Source organism: Triturus cristatus, chromosome 9, assembly GCF_964204655.1.
Source record: "Triturus cristatus chromosome 9, aTriCri1.1, whole genome shotgun sequence".
Taxonomy (NCBI): domain Eukaryota; kingdom Metazoa; phylum Chordata; class Amphibia; order Caudata; family Salamandridae; genus Triturus; species Triturus cristatus.
The window spans coordinates 685,486,374-685,501,924 of NC_140592.1; the positions used below are offsets into that span (position 1 = coordinate 685,486,374).

Sequence of the window (15,551 nt, forward strand, 5' to 3'; positions counted from 1 at the left end):
GGAAGACCTTCCTGCACAAAAACCATCATTGATGGTGTTGTCCTCCTTTTATGTGTGCTGCAGAATGCAGCACACTTAAAAAGAGCAAAAAACGAGGAGAAATAAAGGTATTTCTCCTCGTTACACTACTTTATCGCCTCCCCTGGGGAAGCGTTAGAACCGGACGCATTCCCAGGTTTACGAGATCTTGTACGTCTTGGAATGTGTCAGAATCCATGGATGTTGCATAGGAACACACACAGCAACACCAATGGAACGCCCCTTTCACACAGTAATGCGTGAAAGGGGGGCACATTTACAAGCCCAAGCAAAGCTGCGTACAGTGGCTTTGTGTGGTCTTGTATATACATGGCTCAGCATTGTGCGCAGACGGAGCGTCAAATGACGCTCCGGTGGAGTTGGGCCTTTGTATTATGCCCTAGAAACTTCCAGATATCAGAAGAGATCATGTGACCCAGAATGATAATTAACTCTTACCAAGGTTTATTTTGCTATATTTGACATTTTATTTCTGTCATATCCGTGCTTGCCAATACCCCACAATGCCTGTTTACTCGTTTTTCAAGAGTGTAGCAAAATTCATCCTGAACTCTCTACGAACACCAACAACAAACTTGATATATGGAAAATAGCTATTTTTAGGTCTCGCGCCTAGCGGTGCATGTGCGAGACATTTAGTAGGTGAAAAACGGGGTATTCATGCTGACCTAGCAATCGCACACGCTCGTGTGTGTGCGATTCCTTTTGTGGTACGCGATTGGCCTTCGTGTGCGTCTTTTTATAAAAGACCACGCAATTGGCCAAAGGCGGGCGCATTGCTCCGCCCATGGCCTATTGGTGTCTATTACGCGCTTGGTGCGCGTAATAGACACCAATAGGCCATGGCTCGCAGTGGCGCGCGCGCACCACTCGCAGGCTTGTTTTTTAAGGTGGGTTGATGTTTCGTGACGTGATGGTCACGTGATGTAGCGCCGTTGCGAAGTGTTTTTCCTCTTAGCGGCAACTAGTCACTACGGTGGGTGAAAGGGCGGCTGCGAGGTTCGTGCACAGCAGGTGGTCCCGATGCCGAGGTCAGGAAACCCCAGGTAATGTGGACTCCTAGGGGCAACAGAACGGAATCGGCGTGGCTCTGGAAGGAGGAGCCGAGCTTGGTGGTAGAGACAGTGGGCATAGCTGGAAGGAGTGTGTGTGTGTGGGGTTGTAAGCCGCTGTAAGGACGCAGCGGAAAGGGAGGACTTCAGGCATGCAGTCTGGAGTGGGCAGGTACGAGTTCGGCGGCTCCGAGATCCCTCATCGCTTTTCCGTGATCCTTCACTGGCAGTTGCTGTAGGAGAGAAGAGTTAGGTGATGGGGGGTGGCGGGGTGTAACATTCCCATTCAATGCATGTTACACATATGGCCTCGCCTGCGACCCACACACACTCTACACTGATTATTTGACTGATCCTACGTCTCTCAGAAGAATATTGCATCCATTTCTTTAATATAAACTGTTACTTATGTCTTCCCTTGGAAGCTAATCTTGAACAGCATTTCCCAGGACAAAGTATTGAAGTGGACTGGACTAAATGAGGTTTCTAGTTTGATGGAGCAGATCTCTGAAGGAACCCTGTGTTTGGTCACCCAAATAGATCTCTAGTTGTATTCACCTCACCCTCAAAACCCCTAAAGGGTTTGCACACTGCGGCACCCATGAGAGAGGTCCCTGTATCCCCTTAACCCGTTCAGATTTCTGCCTTTGAGCACCAGTCCAAAGGGAGGTAGAGTCATGTTAAAAAAAAACCTCAGATTCTTTGTATTCGAAGTGTTATTGATTCAGTCACTGGCTTGTATACCTGTGTGCATTTACGTATGCCAGCTGTAGATCTTTCAGAGACTCAACAAAACTGTGTAAATTAGGGAGGGTTTGTTCAGCTACAGTTTCAGGTTGTATACCCGTCTAGCTACCGTCAATACACGTTATAAAACACGATATGACTTGTCCCAGTGATTTAAGTGTTTGTTGTTAGTCCCTCAATTTCTGTGTGAATGAGGAAGTTATTCGATCATTTGCAGCCTCTCGGGATTGCTCGACTGAGGAAGGTGTCTGTTTACAATTCATCAAATGTACCCACATGAATAGTAGGTGTATGACAGCTTTTCAAAGTTATATGGCTACAGGCGGTGTCCCATCTGTAACAACCCTTAGACTTGCATGGGTAAAACAAGCATTTACAATGCAACGGTCTCGGCATTGTTAAAGTTAGAGCTATTGGCATTGCTCATGACAATGCCGTTTCTTTAAATGCTTTAAAAACAAAAAACATAAACAACAATAATGTCATGAGCAATGCCAATAGCTCTAACTTTACCAATGCCGAGACCATTGCATTGTAAATGCACATGAGGCTTAATCATTGGCAGAATGGGGAGTAAAGCACACACCCGCTCTTGAATCACCTCTGCGAGGCTATAAACGGCACACAACACCGCCGCACTGACACAAGGGTGGGACGGCTGGCCTGGCACCCCCGTGACTCTGACTTCTTCCATGTTTATTGTCCCTATAAAACACCACGCCAAAAGAGCTTCTAAACCAACGACTGCAGCACCAAGGCTGCGCTGCACACAGCCTGCACAATTTCGCAGAAAGTTACACACCAGTAAAAACACATTTTGGACCCATTAAACCAAAAAAAAAAAAATATTTTGTAGCATCCCCCTTCTGTGGCAACAGTTTCGGGCGCGATGGGTTTTCAGTCAGGATTATGTTACAGTGACTCTCACACGATCGAAGGAAACAGGAAGGCGTTGACACACAGCAGCAATACGGAGCGTGATTCCTCCCTTCGCCATCCACGGATCAACGGACTCGAGTGGAATCATTCTACTGCGCATTACAAGGAGAAAGGGCGGGTTGCCCAGAATAGAACAGCACCATAACAGAAGCCCAACTATAACACCTTCACCTCCCTTCTGCCCAACAGCAGAGATAAAAAACAAGTTTTACACGTTTACTATATTTACTCAAAACCAAATAAATAAATTTCAAAAAGTATTCGCAATGTAATAATAGGTGTTGCCTGTTTTTAGAGTTAAAGCTCTTGGCGTTGTAATGCGACGGATGGGAACGCACAGTGGGCGCCTCAATAATGTTATTTGAGTTAATGTTACTTCTTTAAAAGATAATTGTGCACCCTACCTTTAAAAAAGCCAATACCACCTCGCTTCCTTGTAAGCTCGCCTCTAAGAACTAATAACAAACACGGCACGCAGCAGGGCCGGGCTCAAAGAATGTTTTGAATAGAAATTGCGGAGTTAAACAAAAGCGTTAGTTAACACACTGCCTTTGTCAAACAGCCCCCGGGAGGGGAAGAGACAACACAAAAAGGGGCGCGGGGAGGAGGGGTGCTGGGTTGTGAAAGTGTCTGCTGCTTAGATAAAGGCTCACTAACGCCGAAATCTTGTAACGACGCGCCTCAAACTGAGCTGGTCTATAGACTTAGGGGACGCCGTGAAAAGACACCGATCCCCTCTCTCTGGGGCAGGGGCGGGAGTGGGGGGTTGGGGGGCTGTCATTAAAGCAGAGATGGAAGATAGCGCATAATTAAAAGTAGGCAAATGTCCCGCAGTGTGTGTGCAGTAATAAAACAGTTCAGGGGGCTGGTTTCTGATTCTAAATATTATGATACGTGTTTACGTTTCTTTACAAAATGGGTAAAGGGAGACTGAACCTGTCAAAGGATAAAAAAAACCTGCTCCCACCAACCACAGCGCCGCGAATCTGCCTCGGGTTAAGCGCTGCTTTTGTATGCGTTTTAAGCTCTGGTCGGATGTCTGCGAAACACGACTTCTTGAACCCATTAAACCAAAAGAAAATAATATTTTGTAGCATCCCCCTTCTGTGGCAACAGTTTCGGGCGCGATGGGTTTTCAGTCAGGATTATGTTAAAGTGACTCTCGCATGATCGAAGGAAACAAGAAGGCGTTGACACACAGCAGCAATACGGAGCGTGATTCCTCCCTTCGCCACCCACGGATCAACGGACTCGCACCGGAAGACACCACCGCCTTTCTCCGAGGCAGAGCAGAAATGCCTCGGAGAAAGGCAGCGTCGTTTTCGGATTTGGGGGCGTGTTTTGCTGTTGTCTCCTCCTTGAGACTTCTTGCAAAAAACACGCCCCCCGATCCGAAAAGGACGTGGCCTAATCTGAATGACTGACCTCTTCTCCAATGGCTGGCCAGCATTCAAGAGGCCAGCCAATGGAGAACAGGGGAGAAGAGGGGCGGTTTCAAGCCCCTCTTCTCCAAGTCATTAAATCTCCGACTTCCGGTTCTGCCTTTCGGCAGACCGGACGTCCTCGACCTAAAAAGAGATGCTGTATCGTCAGAATGGCAGTGGTGTCTATTTACAGCCCTGGCTATTACAGCCACTTAAGTCTGTCTGACACAGAGAGGTGTCTGGTCTAATAAAACCGCTCAGACATGTCTGGAGGATATATCTGATCCTCGCAGTCCTAGAAGTGTCTGACTAAGAGGGGTGTACAATTAAAGACTCTGGATGCGGGGTGTCGGGTGTTTTAATTATTCTCTGCATGAAAACAGGAGTGTGTGCGTGTGGTAACTTGGTTTGGTCGCAGGCGTTTACGTGCGCTGCTGATACTAGTGGGCGTGGTTTGTGGGGACTGCTGTAGTTATGATTTGTGGTGACTGCAGGTCTCCCTCCTCATGCATTGGTGCTCTGGGGCTACACGTCAAAGGATGCGGGCAACCTTTAGATCTGGCTACGTGATTGGGCTCTGTTGCTGGCTGTGGGCAGGCGCTCATCGCAGAAGGTGACCCAGCAGTCCCACTTTTTTGTGTTACTGTTCCTTTGCTGTTGGTTGCAGAGAGACGTACTTCTCCGAGTAGTGGCTAACAGAGGTTTAGCGCACGGTTTGTGACTGAATCTGGTTGTTTCCAGGCAGTGGATCTATGCCCAACAGTGTGGTGATGGTTGTGGGCCTCTGGGGCTGGCTTGTCACCTGTGATTGAGGTCAGTTGGGCGCGAGTCCTCCATCCTTTAGCATTTAATCTGTGGCTACATCTTGTGATGGACGTTATTTTCAGTGAGTGAGCCTTGGGCACAGCGGTCTGTGATCTGCAACTCTTCTCGTTTGCTGGGAGATCCTCCTGATCCCCCAGGACTACACCGTGTGGTGGTTTGGGACCATGTGTTGGGTCCAGGAAGCACACACCCAGCATTCAACCTGTGGTTTGTGAATGGCTCTGTTCGGGTTGATGGTGGCCATCCTTCCATGCCAGCAAGCCTTGGGGAAACAGAGTGTGGTTTGTAGCAATGGTTGGTTACTTGCATGCGTTGCTGATCCATGAGTCTTCATGGCTGCAGTGTGGGTTTGATGACCGTATAGCCAGCCTTTAACTTGTGCATTGTGACTGGGCTCGGGTGCCGTTAGACCGTCCTTTGTTTAATATGGTCGTTCAGTTGTACATAATGCTTTTTTGGTCATATCTAAGGTAACAAAAATGCTTTTGACGCTTCATTATTATAACTCTTCAGCATGCTGCAGACTTCTGTACAGCACAGCTTAAAGACATAGGCAAAGTCAATATCTCTGGCTAAACACTTATAAGTTCCCAAAGGCGAGACCTATTGGCTATGCCAATGCTTGTTCTTCTTGGGAGTTTTAAGTGGTGCTGGTCCCATAATCTCCTCTTCGAAAGTTCTTTATCGTTTATAAAGTGTATGGAATATATATGGCGGTGATTTTGTCCCCAATTTCCCTCTGTCTGGATGTCCTTTGTCCAGTTTGTCTCCAGAATGGGCTGAACTGGATTTTGCTTAAGTTCTGGGCCTGTTTTAGCTTGTTTCAATGTTGAAGATGCTTTGGATGTTGACACGATTTCCGACCCTGCTGTAGGCTTCAGTGTATAGTGTTTGGGCACCGACGGCTTCTCTGTGTGCTTCGGTGCCGGTAGAGCTTGAGGATCTTTCAGCACTGAAGGTTGCTTTAAGTCCGATGTTTGTTGCTTCGGCTTCAACAGTTTGTATTGTTTCAGAGGTGCCAAGCCTTATTGTGTTGGTGCTGGTACTGAGCAGCATGCTAGGGCTTTAAACGTATCGATTGTTTTACAGGCAGAGTGAGTTTGGTATGCTCCTGAGCCTTTTGTTGGAGACCACCATGGCCAGAGGGCAGTGGGGTTCCGAAAGCTGCTTTACCAGTCTTTGTGGGGGCTTGGGAGGCTTTTCCCGATGTACTCACGTGCCCTTGTAGATAAGGATCAGAGTCAGAGCTGTCGCAAATGCTAGCCAGCAGTAAGGGAATGTCTGTTGGCACAGTCTGTGCCTCAGTACCTTCCAATTCTTCTTCGGGATATGGTGACTGGTTCTCAGAAATGTTAGGCAGATCTTCTGTGCTTCATTGCAAGGTGGAGAGGGCCCAACAATGTTCTCTTCGCTATCGAAGTGTCTTTTTAGAACAGAACACCAGGCACACAAACTCTCGCTGTATTCTGGAGACAAAGAGATTGCACACGTTGTGTGGGTCTTGCATGGGGTATTTGGCATGGCACTTGGGGCAGAAGCATAAGGGCGTCTATTCCATCCCTTGCTGCCGTAGAGTGTATGGATTATGGTGACTGTAAAAAAGGCCCGGCAAGAGCGGGCGAATTAAGACTTTGGTAACACCAGCCAGTGTACAGGATTGTCTGTGCAGTGGTTGAAGGAAATGATGCACTGAGAAAGGCCTCGCTGCTGAAATTGAGCTCCGGTCTCAGAGATGAGATATCGACGTCTGAACCCGATGGCGGGAAAAAACAAAAGGAGCCAAGGAACATGAGCAATACACAATTGAGGAGGAGTCACAACACCTTGTGACTTGAAGACTTCTTCGAAAAAAAACAACTTGCAACGGTCCGGCCACAACACTAGATGGTAGGATATACTAAGCATATGTATCTACCGCCAACACATACTCCGGATATGATTTTTCATTTCTGAATGCATTTGTTTTAGGATTAACACATAGGTTATACATGGTTGAGGGCTGCATTGGGTTGCATAGTATATGCTGAAAGGTAAATCCAAGACACACAATATATTAAACTCTTCTGAGGCAGTAGATGCAGGCTATTAAATCTTTTGCGGAATACTTACTGTCATTTGCCAGGCTGGCATGAAGTCGGCGCTTTGTCTTACACGCTCAAAGATCTTCTGGAGCTGAGGGCTGATGAAGCTGTTATCTACAAGAAGTTAAACCCTTTATAAGAACATCTTGGGATTAGACAAGCAAGAATATCAAAGAAATAATGGCCTCCCTTCTCCCCTGTGGCTCAAGTCCACTAAATCAGAGCAATCAACAAGTACAGTCACTTCCAATTCACCATTCACAAACTGCCAGGGAAAACCATCCCGGTCCACAATCTACCAGGCTCCCTGATCATTTCCCAACAAAAGAAAAACCCACTGCTACAAGACCCAACATAACACACCCTCACTCCAACAGCAGATATAAAGCTCATCAGAAGCCAGGATGAGATAACTCAGACTGCTAACAAGAGATCTTCGGAGGAGTGAGAGAGGATAACTTTAGTAAGACGTCAGAAAACTGCTCATTTCAGCAAAGACAAACAACCACTGATTCTATATCAGACTTTAGCATTAACTTCAAATGGCAAGCTGGGGAGCAAAATCAACAAGTAGTTAACAGGAAATCATATCGGAACAATGATCAAAACAACAAACAGGACCAACCTCACGCAAACAGCAACAGGAAGCTGAGAGGAAGGTGGTGGCCCACGTTCAAAAAGGCAGTGTGGATGACAAAGATAAGGGGTTCCTTGCGATAACTTACCTGAGACGTGGATCTCCTTGGCCCTGGTGACCCGTGGACCTTGCTGCTTGCCGCCGCTCCCTCGTTGCCTGAAGCGGTCCCGGCTCCCGCCGCCGCACTGCCATCTTGCGCGGCCGCAGTGGGGAGACCGGACCGGACCACAACACCCAGGAGCCCTAGCGGTCACGAACCACGTGACCTCGACTTGCGCGCCAGGAGGCGCATAAATTCATGGCGCTGTTCCCGCGTCGCGGGACCGCGCGCGGGCGGCGCCGGGAGAAGCCCGGGACAAGGGCGGGACCGTCTGTGGCCGTCCGGGGCCGGTAGAGGCCGGGCTGGGCCCAGATTCTTGATTATTTACGGACTTGTAAGTAACCAGTTCCACATACATACACCTGTCCCGCAAGTTGTCGCATTTGTTATCATTGATGTCGAAGTCCAAGTCATCTAACCTATCCGGCACAGGGGAAAAGAGGACTATGGATAACTACCTTGTAAAAGTCGTAAACAAGATCAACAAAGATAGGAGACTCTCATTGGGTAGATTGAGCCCTGAAGTATCCCCAGCGGACATATTAGCACCTAATACTAAAACATCTCTTCCTGAAAGTCGTAGGGCTAATACTGACACTGCAGACGCGAACGTCGATGTACCCCCTGATGTGGATAATGCTGAAAGTATGGATGACCCTATTTCCCTAAATGACTCAACCTCCTCACAGATTGTAGTACCCTGTTCAAAGACCACCCCAACTCCTTCTCCTATGCAGAGAAGAGTGCGGGCGTGTAGGAAAGCACCAGTGAAGAGGGTGGTAACTCGTAAGTTAAAAAAGCAAGGTACACCTCAATCAAGCAGGGGGGTTACACCAGACTCACTAAAAGAAACATTAGGGCCTAATGATAAAGCCGAGGGGGTTTTTCTTCATACAGCCTCAATAGGACACCTGGTATCAATCTTAGAGTCCAAACTGGAGGCTTTAATTAGCCCCTTGCTGGCGAAGTTAGATTCAGTTTCCTCAGAAGTAGACAGATTAAAAGGTCTTTTGGATTCTTATGTAATTCGACCTTCCTCTCTGACAACCCCCCCAACCGGCCGTTTCGGCCCCTGTGGACCATAATCCAACAGATTGCGTCCTGGACCCCATTTTGCACCCGTCTGGTACTTACAGTAAGGGAGCTTCCATGGCCCCGGGGGATAGCAGCCAGTTATGTCGGCCTATAAACGCGTCATCTATTGTATTACCAGTACATTCATCATCTACTATAGCCACTTCATCAGGCAAATCACATTTTGTACACACACGCCCACAGAATATTCAGAAGCCTGTAGTTGAGGGAGATGCCATTGGGCCTACTAAACACAAGAGAAACCATATTGTTAACCTCCCACCACAGTGTGCACCTTACACAGTGGTATTGATTAATGTACCTGAGGTCGACTCTTGTATGCTTAACTCCAGGCAGGAAACTCACGATTCTCTAAAAAATAAATCACTTGCCTGGCTTAACAAAAACTGTGGTTTTCCGCTGGCATTTTCTAACGATATACTATCTACTCGCAGAGTTGGCTGGATAGGGGATGGCAGGAAAACTACCAGAGGGGACTGTATTATAGTTAATTTTAAATACCCACAACATGTGGCCACCGTCCTCTTAAGAGCCGCCTCCTTACCCAACCAGGTTAATTTAGTCTCTGTTAGACCTCTAGGTTATTTTTACAGTCATTTGAATTGCACACAACTGCGACGGCCCCAACAGTACGAGCATTATGAACTTGGTTTAATTAGGGGGGGGGTTGGTTGCCCTCCTAACTTGCCACCGAGAGCCACGATGTATTTTAATAGTGGGGATACTCACGGAAACGAGCCACCTAGCAGGCAGAGGGATTATACTCTCCCCCTTTTTAACCGATATTCTGCCCTGTCCTCATTGGAGGAAAACGACTGACTGTTTGATATTACCAGGAAGTCGCACGACAAACAAGCTATCTGTGATTTGTCTAATAAAGCAGCGACTGTTCTCTTGCCCTCTGTACCTGAATCTAATAAAGTGCAAGTTGATGGGGAGAGCATAGGAACCCAACGGACTCGGATTATAACCTTGCCCTCTATCACAGACTCCCTTTTAAATTCAGATCCCTCCCCTGTAGATCCACTAAACGATTGTATAGTGGTTAACTGCGACCCTAATACAGGTTACCGCGTTGTTACGTGGAATATTGCAGGTTTGAAAAGTAAATTAGATTCCCCTTTCTGGAGGGATTTTATTAATATAGGGTATGACATAATATGCCTTCAGGAAACCTGGTGCGAAGAACCCATTTTTATTGAGGGATACTCAGCACACAGTTTGAATGCAGTGAGTTTGACTGCTGGAAGAGCCAAAGGTGGCCTTTTGCTTTTAATATCAACTAAACTAAACTCCTGCAAAATTAAAAGTTGTGTTTCAGTGGATGTCTATTCTCAGGTATTATGTCTAGAGTTTGACAAAGGAAAAGATTTGTTGCTGATAAATTTTTATAATAATGTATTCACTGCTGACAGAGGTAAAATTCTGACCCAGTTAGAAAAAGAAATTGAGAGGACACAGGCAGTTTCAGGCCATCAGTCAATCGTCCTTTGGTTGGGTGATTTTAACATAAGTCCCTGCCCATTTGCCACGAGTAATTTATGCGGATTAAGAAGGGAATGTGGTAATACGGGGGAAACCGATTGTTTACACTTCCCACATTGCGCTTATGGCACGGCCCTAAATATGATGCTAGCTAAGTTTGACTTGGATATGTTAAGTTGCACGAAAAATAGTACTAACGAAAACTGTCCAACTTTTACTGGAAGAGGAGCCAATTCATACATTGACCACATTTTACTTTCTAATGATAGTGCATATTCTAACTTGTGTGTTAATGAGCAAACTTTAAGTGATCACAATAGCATCTCTTTATCACTGCATTGTTGGGGTCACAAAAACATGGATGCCAACAATTGTATTAATCATATCGAGGCAGTAAGACCTAATGGGTTTAGGATCAAATGGACAAAGGTTGTCCCACACAAATTGTTGGAGGAGGTCTTAAGAAAATGCAACATGGAGGTAAATTATTGTATTGGCGATGAGGTACACTCGCATGTTGTACTTAACCACCTATGTACAATTAATGAAACAATCGACAACCTACTTACAAAACCTTATAGGGGGAAAAAAGAAATCAACACTGGATGGTTTGACAAAAGCTGCACTCAGGCTCTCCATGCTATAAAACGCGCTTTGAGCTCCAAACCTCGAAACTCTACAATAATTAAAAATTGTCGTGTTGTTTACAAAACATCACTTATTAAGAGGAAAAAAGCTCTTCAAGAGGAGGCCTGGAACAATCTCAGTTTTGCGGCAGATACAAATGATAGTAAATTATACTGGGATACCATAAATAGTCCCTTTTTGAAAAATGATACAGTGCCTGAAATAACCTCTCATGTTGACTGTAAATCGTGGATGCATCATTTTTTTAATATTTTTAACCCGGATAGGTCAATTTTAGATCCCCCTCAGGATAATGAGCTTACCTGGCCAAGATTACCCTTGGCTATTAGTCTGGACGAAGTCTACGAGGGTCTAAGTAACAGCAAAGGTGGTAAGGCGCCTGGCCCGGATGGGGTCCCGCTGGATTTATATAAATCCGAGTTACATCTGTGGGCCCCCATTCTGACCAGGTTCTTTAACGCAACAGTGGAGGGACAGATGCCAATTTCCTGGGGCCAGTCTATAATCATTCCCCTTTTTAAGAAAGGCTCCAGGTCCGAGGCAAGTAACTATCGTCCCATTTCCCTACTAGACGCATCTATAAAAATTATGAGCAGAATAATTTTAAATAGACTTGAGACTTGGGCCAAGGATAATTCGATAATTTCAAAGGCACAATACGGATTTAGGAAAGGTCTGGGGACGTTGGAGCAGTGCGTTAATCTAGACCTCCTTATACATAAATATACTGTTGCTAAGGATGGCAATCTGTTCCTCTGTTTCGCAGACCTGAGCAGTGCCTTTGATCTTGTAGATCACAATATCTTATGGGACACCCTGTTAGATCTCGGTGCCCCCAAAGAGTGTGTATACTTTTTGGCTCGGCTATACTCCGGACTTTCATGTAAAGTACGTTATGGTCCTATGGGAGAATGTACACCCTTTTTTAAAGTTGCAAGAGGAATTCGTCAGGGGTGCGTCTTGGCTCAGTTTTTATTTTCCTTATTTATTAATGAAATTGATTCGATTTTAAGCAAATTGCCCTCAGACGCCCCTTTGATTGACGGAAGCGTTACCCCAATTTTATTATACGCAGATGATGCGGTTCTTTTATCACGAACACAGAATGGTTTACAACGTCTTATAGATAGATTTGTGCTATTTATTAAAGATAGGAAACTGGTAGTCAATAAGACCAAGACTTTTGTTATGACCTGTGGAAAGAAGGTGAAATCCAAATCTTCCTTCTTTATTGATAAAGTTAAGATACAATCGGTCAACAGTTTCTGTTATTTGGGGATAACATTTTCTGGAGATGGGAAATGGACTAATGAGGACGAGAATGTGAGATTAAAGATGAATAGAAACACCAGTAGTATTTTTAGATTTGCGGCTAAATTAGGGCAAAGGAGAATGAAAGATATGTTGGCTATATATAAAGCCAGGTGTATTTCATCCGCCTTGTATGGGGCAGGAGTATGGGGCCACCATCCTGTTAATAGTTTACAGAACGATGAAAACAAGTTTTTGAAGAAATTGCTATGTGCCCCCCCCCCTCAGTTCCTAATTTTCTAACTCATATGGAAGCCGGTATTGACTTCATTATGGACCTAGCTGCATTACGCCCATTGCTACTTTGGCGCTCCATCTGGTCCAAAACAGAGACAGTATTCACACAAACAATTATCAAGGACTGTTTGAACCTTGATAATTTGTCACGTATACCATGGCTGAGCTATATTTACTACTGGTTTAATTTTCTGTTTGATTGTAATATTCGTCTGAACCCAGAAGCAGCCGCACTGATACCAAAGAAAGATATAAAATTGAGGTTTCTAGCAAACAAGAATGCGGCTAGAGAGAATCAGTCTAGTAATTTAACAACCGTTGCTTCTTACCTTGATTTGAATTTAAGGAGAGGTTTCCAGACATATCTTGCGATTGTGACTTATAACTCCCACAGATTTGTCCTAACCCGCCTAAGGCTAGGGATTGTGCACCATTTAGTCTCATTTCCAGATATGAAGATTAAATCCAATATGCTGTGTCCTTGTGATAATATTTCAAAACAAAGCTGCTGTCACTTTTTATTGTTCTGTAAATTTTATTGTTATTTTAGGAAATTTTATCTTAAACCTATCCTTTTAAAACATAAGATTCGGTCCACCAAATCAGCAATGAAGTTTTTAACAACTCTGGAAAGTCCTGATACCTGTTTTTTTGTGGCATCATATGTGCTAAAATGCATAAATATAAGGAAGTCTTTAGTCTGTGTTGTCTAGTTTTATTTTGTTATGTACTTTGCACATTTAGGCATCGCCCAGACTTTTATATGCACTTTATAGCTTGAGTGAATTCTGGATGAACATTGTATTTTTATTATTGATACTATACATAGCATTTTTTGCACATCTGCACACATTAGACACTTTATATGGAACCTGTACTTTGTTAAAAATATAGTGTAGATGCTTTGTTAGTAAATTCCCAAGTCTAATTCCGAACTGTTCAAGGAAGCACTATGCACTTTAATAATGTTTTTACATATTGTTTTCTGTCATGTTCAGCGTACAAAATACTTTAGTTTGCTATGTATTTTATGTGTTTTGTTCTGCTTATATGGTTGTATTTTACATACCGAATAAAGCTTTTGAATTGAATTGACAAAGATAAGGTGGGGAGGTGAACAAAAGCAGCAAAAGACCTGATGACCAAACTGGAAGCTGAGGAACAAGACTGGACAGCCAACAGACAAGAAAAAATACAGGGAAAAGAACAGTATGCAAAGAGTGGAGGTGGTAGGACCAGCAAAAGAGACGTCACAGCAGATAGAAGGTGGAGAACGTGCAGCTGCAGCAACACTGCACATAAGGAAGGAACCTGCACGGAAAGCAACATACAGGAGAGATCAAGGAAAAAGGTAAAGCTAGTGGCGAGGATGGCAAGTGATGGGAGGATAGCAGACTAAATATTAACTAGGCAAGAGGATAGGAATGAGAAAGGAATTGGCAGTACCCTGTGCCAAACAAGAACAATATGAAGCAAAAAACTGTACTATTAATTGCTGTATAAAAGCAATTTCTTACTGTCATTCTGATAGGCACGGAGCACGAAGTCTGCACGACCTATCTGAGGATGACATTTCAAGGCGTCAGGCTTTATGGAACAAATACCCACAGCCATCGACTGGTGCTTTTCCTAACGAGAACCACGCCGCACTAGTCTTACTTGTGACAACCTGAACTTGCACCTGGGGCTTTCTTACCAGTAATATTTCTTTTCTTACGGAATTGAACTATTTCCCACTACAAACAGCACAATAACAGTGGATTTTCCAATTTCCGAGGAGCACAACAGCATCCTAGCTTCCTGTCGTGAAACACCGGTTCAGCACCGTATTTTATAATTATTTTTTTAAATGCTCACGGTTTTAATTTTGGTCGAGGGGCAATTCAAACCACAATCTGAACTGACATGAGGCACTTTCTATCATGTCATCACGGAGCAGCACAAGTGGCAGAACTGCCACGGGCCGTGAGCACTGCCAGGGCTGGCTTTTGGGCAGTGCGACCAGGTGCCAAGAGCACGCCCCTCAGCCTCGAAAACAGGAAGAGCTGGGAGGGAGTTTTTGTATGTTCGGTTGCTTTGCGACTAGGTTTGTTACACCTGAGTGCTTCCGGTCCCCAGCACTCAGTCCCAAACTTCCCAACAGCACCAGTGCGAGCAGCGGGAGGGATCCTACGCCCGGCACCAACTGCGGGTTCAGAGCAGACGCCCCAGAATGGCAGCTAGCTCCTGCTTCGGCCTCTAGGCGCCGCGCCTGCAAACTGCCCCAAAGTTGGCTGAAAAGGGAGCGATTCTGAGCTGGAAGCGCTAACACCCAGGAAAGAGTAGAGGCGGGCCTGCGCACCGCTTACAGGAGTGAGACACTCTGACTGAGGCCAGGTCGCCCCTCCCACGGAGACCCGGCCCGTGGGAGGCACCAGGCAACAACAATGTAGTCCCTACATTGTAAGATACTGCCCTGCAGCGTAAGGTAACTATAGTTGGTCGATGCTGCTTCCTCCTAAAACGGAAAAAACCCAGAAGTGACGCATCGGCCCACCAGCCAATAATGAGGGAGATAAAAAGACCAATGCCAGATTTAAACCAATGGCAAGGGACAAAACAAAATAAAATGCAATGGGTGGAGTTTCACCCTTAATACTAATTACTTGATGCCTCGTAGAGGCAGCGCATGCATTGCTCTATGCAAGACCTAAAAATAGTTGTGCCTTCACTCCCCCAAGCCTACCTCAGGCTCACCTCTCCAAAACACCCGATACTGCCTTTTTCATTTAGTGTTTTTAAGTCATTAAAAGCATCATACAAACATCTAGCAAGCCATGAATGCAACCTGTGCAACAATCTTTTAGATCAAGGATCAGACTCAGTATCCTTGCCCACCTTGTATGTGTACATACATGATATCTAAGTGCAACACATGAAAAAGAACAGTTA

The 15,551-nt window shown here is 45.2% G+C and overlaps 1 protein-coding gene across 2 annotated transcripts in view; it reads right to left on the reverse strand.

The window, feature by feature from the left end:
- COQ8B (coenzyme Q8B) overlaps nucleotides 1-15,551 on the reverse strand; it is a 176,193-nt gene that overhangs the window by 97,400 nt on the left and 63,242 nt on the right. For both annotated transcript variants that reach the window (XM_085625773.1, XM_085625772.1), the window contains exon 7: nucleotides 7,136-7,221. In XM_085625773.1, the coding sequence (XP_085481899.1) occupies nucleotides 7,136-7,221 (86 nt within the window). The remainder of the gene's footprint in view (nucleotides 1-7,135; nucleotides 7,222-15,551) is intronic.